At 40.8% G+C, this 6,000-nt stretch overlaps 1 protein-coding gene across 1 annotated transcript; it reads right to left on the reverse strand.

Moving 5' to 3' along the window:
- Positions 1-15: 15 nt before the first annotated feature.
- On the reverse strand, positions 16-4,055 carry parla (presenilin associated, rhomboid-like a). Its single transcript, XM_076144617.1, has 10 exons — positions 3,963-4,055; positions 2,956-3,142; positions 2,698-2,802; positions 2,456-2,588; positions 2,212-2,307; positions 1,946-2,095; positions 1,775-1,845; positions 1,583-1,684; positions 1,343-1,440; positions 16-1,158 (listed from the first exon to the last, which is right to left on the reverse strand). The coding sequence occupies exons 1-10, from the start codon at positions 4,043-4,045 to the stop codon at positions 1,053-1,055; spliced, it is 1,131 nt and encodes a 376-aa protein (XP_076000732.1). The 5' UTR covers positions 4,046-4,055; the 3' UTR covers positions 16-1,052.
- Between the last annotated feature and the right edge of the window lie 1,945 nt (positions 4,056-6,000).

Raw genomic sequence — 6,000 nt, forward strand, 5'->3', positions numbered from 1 at the left:
TAATATTCATACTATGTATCCTGCCAGATGTGATCTCATTCTTTAGACAGACACTTGTAGTTCCTTCATTTATTTTTACATTACCTGTTATAAAGATCAAGTTGAGCTGAAAACAATTTAATGCCTGGACAATCATTTCTCAAAATGATGTACATTTGACAAGCTTATATATGTCACCACCAAGCTGATCCTATACTCAGTAGCCACTTCTCTTTAGATACACCATCATTCTCATATGGTTTTGAAAACTACAGTCTGATCTACAACTGGTGTGATGAACACAATGCTAAATTATTTAGGTTGTAAAGGCACAAATCCCTCCTTGATACTAGGCGATTAATAACCAGCAAGGAGCAATGTTAATCTATAACAGCTCAGTACACAAGTGATGCATAGTACATCCCATCACACCAGCCATCCGCTTCCATGGTAACATACGACAAAAGCTACATTGTTAAGTAATGACAAGATAATGAAGATCACATGTTGTGAGGTCACTGGTTGGTTTCAGGAATATTTGGAGAGATACAGGCTTCATAGTTGCAATCAGACATCATTTGGGTACATATATGATTAAACAGTTAGTTGCTATCATGAACCCATATTGCAACTTTGTGGTGCCTGCATTTGATGAGATAAGGTGCCTCCTTACAATAACAAAAGAAAAAATAATCCTGTCAAGTAACAATACTATTTGTTTCAAAAACAATGTGATATCAAGCCACAGGACTGTTACATAGACAGTAGTCATGGATGTTGTCTAATCAAAAACAATTTGCGTTTGATTCTATCAATAGCAAAGTCCTTCAAGTTCACAGGAAGAGAATGATGATGCACATTTAAGAGGTAACTTATATGGAAGCAGCATTTATCAGTCCATGCAGATTATAGTCTGACCTCGTACATCAACGTCTAACCTCGATAAATCCGACTACATCTCAACACAGTTTGAAGTAACTATGCACTCCAGTCCTTTCAAAACACGACTCCACCGGCATAGCAGACTCCTTTAATGGTCCAGGACCTTCGCTGCCACAGACTCCAGGCCGGCCTCAAGGCCTGGATCCACCAGCACTGGGAGAGCGAATGTTATGCCACAGCTTCACCAAAGGCTGCCTCTTATTCCATATCAGTCTGTGACCATATGCCAAATACCATCTGCAGAAGAAGACACAGAGGAACGGTTCAATGTAATGACAGCCATGTAGGAAATAGTTCCCAGAGCACCGCATGCACAGCTTATTACCCTCTATGTACAATCATCAATTCTGGTCTTTATTATATTTTCCATCTTACTGTTTTTCTATACACTTGCAAAATTGTTTTAACATTGGTCACTCACACTCCGAAGAGGGCTCCACCGAGGTGAGCTGCATGGTCAAACAATCGCCATCCTAATGTGAGCCCAACAGCATCTATGGCAACAAGAGCTTTCAAAGCCTATAGACAAACAACAGAAAAATTACAAGGTACAACACATCGCCGTCACCAATAAAGAGCTACAGTGTTTACACACACTGTACACAATGTACATAAAAACTAACCCTATTATGTAGACAAACAGGCACAGATAAACACTTACATTTCCTGCCGTGAAAGTAAACATGGGGAGAAGTATAATGCCCAGTTTGGCCTCTGGCACCTTTGAGCAGACTGCAGCCAGCACTGCAATGACTGCACCTGACTAAAAACAATGAAGTGGGGTCAAAAGAGTTCTTCAATCAGTAGGTCTTATCTGTCTGGAGCTGTAGTACAACTTAAGCAAATATCTTACCGCCCCTAATGAGGGATAGATCCGTCCAGTGGCTGCCTTACACGTATAGCTAACCATGGTAGAGATCACACCTAAAAAAGATTTAAAAAAAATAAACAAATGTTCCCAGAAATGTTCAATTCCCTGACATCCTACTCATATTGTTCTTGATGAATCATTTATGGCCCTTACCAGCAGAGAGGTAGACTGCAAGAAACTGTTCCTTCCCCAGGAGAGAGACCATGCCTGAGGAGAACGTCCACAGCACATACATGTTGGCCACCATGTGAATAATGGAGTAGTGGCTGAAGGAGGAGAGGACCATGGGAAGGCACCGCGTCTCTGGATGAGTATGAAAAAGAGAACACAATCAAGGTATACAAGGTACATACAGTATAAGAGCTCAGGTAGGATATTTTGCAGCTGAAACACATGTCCTCATACTGAGATGTACTCACTGGACGCTGGGCTTGAAGTGAAGTACTGGATCATTCTTCTCTGCATAAAAGGCATCCTCCAGCAACACAGGACAACGGCATTTATCGCAATAATACCTGAATGACAGTAAGGAGGAGGTTGGGATCACACTCAATAAGAGGCAAGATTCAAATAAACAAACAGAAACACACACACACACACACACACACACACACACACACACACACACACACACACACACACTCTCATAGCAAAATACATTACCAGTGACAATCTTCTGTCCCTCAGTGAGGTTGCTCCAGAAATCATCTCCTATGCTGAGGAGGAGGATGAGCTGCCGCTGGAAAGCTGTCAGCTGGTTCCACCAGTCGTGCCAGTGCGCCATGTCCTCGGACCCCTCAAAGGAATATGAGATCATGTGTATTCATTGATAAGGTAACATTTGCAGGGACACAACAGGTACAATTACTTTATGAAAATGGCACATTTTGTAATTGTACCCTCACCTGTTTCGATTTCTCTGACTCAGCTTGATCTTTTGCAGCTTGTATCTTTGACTTCAGGGACTCGTATTGCATGATAGCCGCCACACCAAAGGAGCAGCCTGTAAACTGATAAGGAGTCAGACAACAACCAACACCATCTTCACGTACCAGACTGTTACTGTAACTGACAAGCTAAGCATTTCGACTGATCTCACACACTGACAAGGAGGTTTCAAAGAAGCGAGTCACTCCAACTCAGATAGATTTTGTAGGACCTACCCCTATTGTGAACATCAGCGGCTTGAAAAGTTTGGGTCTGGGGCCTTTGACACAAGGTGGAGGCCCTGGTGTGGTCTCACCAACCGAGTGTGAAGTGTTTGTATCCTTGGAGACATTGCCTTTTTTTGTTTCTGGTCTTTTGGTTTCCCGACGAAAACCGCACCTCTGCTGGTTGAAAGGATTGAGTCTGTCAGAAAAAGATAGGATGCGTGTGTCACATAACATCAACACAGTAAACAGTAAAGGCTAATACACAGTATTACACCATTAGACTTTTAATAATTCCACTGTAAAGGTGATTTGTCACTTTATTCTTTATTTTGTTTTGTTAAATAAATTGCAGTTTTATGAATTGCAATGTTTAAAATAAATTCCAGTGGAGTTTGTACGCTAAAGATGCGTGTGTGTCGCGCGAAGATTTTCTCATCTACAAAAGGGGGGCCCTGCAGAAAAAAAAAAAACTTTGGGAACCAATGCTATAACCCATTTCACAACAATTTTATTTGCCTGCGAAACCCTCCAACCTTGCGCAACAGCGCTCCTAGTGGCCACAAAACCTTGCCGGTGCACCTTTAATTCACGTCAGTGTCATGTAGCCTGGGGGGATACAAAGAACCAAATCGCCTATATTTCTTCAAATCATATCACATATCTATTTAACAGCCACTAGAAAATGAATTAAATTAATATAAAAACGTGCAAAAACGACATAAACAGCTCATGTCTGTGTGAAACTTGGGGCAAGTCTAAGTCTGGTTTCGACAGCGACAGACGAAAACATAAACGATTCTGCAGTAATGGATCAGAACAGACTAATGAAGACACAAAACCTGAAACGCTCTCTTCTCGACTTCACCTTAGGGCTTCGCATTAACACACACACACGCACACACACACACACAACACCCACAACACCCACCGCTACACACACACCGGCAGGGCAATCACGTGTGTAGTGCTGGTGTGACCTGACAGCTCACTTCAGCTTTGGCGTTTCATATGTTCACCTGGTGCTTCGCGCTGTGGTGTTGGTTTGGCTTCTGATGAATTCTGTTTTGGCCCATTTCATAACAAGTCCTCTGCACGCCATGTTTCGGATGACCCCCTCCAAACCCCGCCCACTGGCAGATACGAACCTATGCTGCGTTCAAGCGACTAAACTAAAGCTCCGAATTTCTACATCTCTGAATTGCTTCTTACTAAGCCCCTTGAAGCAGCAATAAACTCGCCTGTACTTTTGGCTTATTTCTGATTATAACGTTATCAACACACCACAGAAACACCTTCGCCATAAGATTCCATGTGTCGAAAGAAAAAAAAGTATCATTATAAATGAAAATACAGGTGAAGATTCACCCGTTTTTCAATAAAGGAAAATTAAGCTTTATAAATGAGTTTTATAAGACATATATTTACAAACAAACAAGCTCAAAGCCGTATATTATAAGTTAATTTTCACAGGAAAATCTTCCAGACCGGACCCGGACCCGGACACTGGTTAATGTGTTATCAGTTATGGCTGAGAGAATCATATGGTGGCATGCGAAAATTTCAATGCTGGGCAGAGAGTTCATGTCTGGGCTTTGGCCGGCTGCTCTCTCTGGTTGTGTGAAACTAAACTTTAGTTAGCTATCTGGTCTAGGCTGCTAGCCGTGTTGCTGTTTTGAAAAACACTTCTTTGGCTGTTTGACGGAAGTTTGTTTGTGTGTTGTCATAGCGTGCGAAAAAGTGGTGGATTCTTTTTCTTTGAAAGAAATCCAGGTAGGATATTGAAACTTGTGCATGAGACTCGTCTGCTGCCAAATAGGTAAATGTGGTTGTAACTGTATTTTCATTTATACTGGATTTTCTTTTTACGGAATCTCATGTTGAAGGTGTCCAGAACAATTGTGAACTTTGCTGTGATGTGTTTATAAAGAGTCATAAGATAAATAACAAGCCAAAAATACTGATTGAATGGAGAGGTTACAAAGTAGTTTCTTTCTTTCTTTCTTTCTTTCTTTCTTTCTTTCTTTCTTTCTTTCTTTCTTTCTTTCTTTCTTTCTTTCTTTTATTCACATCTTTCTATCTTTCGATAGGTGACATATGACATATAACACTTTTCCCAGAATGGATGTAACTCGTAAAAAAAACAATAGAAGAAGTAGGGACACTTTACAGTATGTACTACTATATATAAACTGTAAAATAATCAACTTTCAGTTAATAGAATATGAAAAATATTGGTAGTAAAACTGCTCGTATCTAGACCCTCTGAGACGTCGAAGCACAAGCTTTTATATCTTCCTTCAGTTTTGTCCCTCTCTAGTGGCGACTTGATAACCTGCACGATGGGATAACAGCCAAGTCTACTAAGTTACTCAGCAGGATAGACAGATAGATAGAAAGATAGATAGGTCTATTGAGTGCTGTGTGGATGGTATGTATGTATCTTAGTTCTTCAGTATATCAAAACTCATGCAATATATTTCAAAAAGATGTCATTTCAATATTTTCAAAAAAAATATGTACGAAAAAAGTGTCATATCTATATATTTACATACATCTGTATACAGACTGTGACGTTTCCTTTGTGCAAGAGACAGAGAGGAGGAAGGTTCAGGGAATATAGCTGAGCTGTATTGATGGCACTAGGTGTTGTTATTGGCATCTGGACAGGCTCCACAAAATTCTCACAAGCTTGACTCCTGAAATAGGCGAGGAAGGTACAATTTACATTGAGGAAGCTGCACTGCAGTGTCTGCAGAGTAACTAGGGCTCTCCTCCAATACCATATCTGCAACTGACTAACGGCTATACTGTAGCTATACTAACAACATTCCGCTGAGAAATGCTGTGATATTGCCAAGCTGAAAAAGAAAAGGAACAAAGTTTAAGAATAGAAGTAGCTATGTTCCTTTTTTTCTTATAGCAGAGTGCATCTCCTGCGAATAATCACACTTATCCCCCCCCCCCCAACCCCCCCCCCCCCCAAAAAAAATAATTACATAGTCATTCAGGAAAGGGTAGGTGTAGCAGCAGGACAAAATTACAGTGCACAGGGAA

This window comes from Genypterus blacodes, unplaced genomic scaffold, assembly GCF_046128005.1.
Source record: "Genypterus blacodes isolate CSIRO-AG114 ecotype Tasmania unplaced genomic scaffold, CSIRO-AGI_Gbla_v1 ptg000029l_1, whole genome shotgun sequence".
In the NCBI taxonomy this organism is placed as follows: Eukaryota; Metazoa; Chordata; class Actinopteri; order Ophidiiformes; family Ophidiidae; genus Genypterus; species Genypterus blacodes.

Bases quoted from the DNA above. Each gene is read 5' to 3' on its own strand.
- parla (XM_076144617.1), bottom strand. From the start codon at position 4,045: ATGGCGTGCAGAGGACTTGTTATGAAATGGGCCAAAACAGAATTCATC. The intron at 1,846-1,945 runs GTAAGGGCCATA...AATCTTTTTTAG, and splicing joins TGCAGTCTACCTCTCTGCTG to GTGTGATCTCTACCATGGTT. The intron at 1,159-1,342 runs GTGAGTGACCAA...CTTCTTCTGCAG, and splicing joins GGTGGAGCCCTCTTCGGAGT to ATGGTATTTGGCATATGGTC.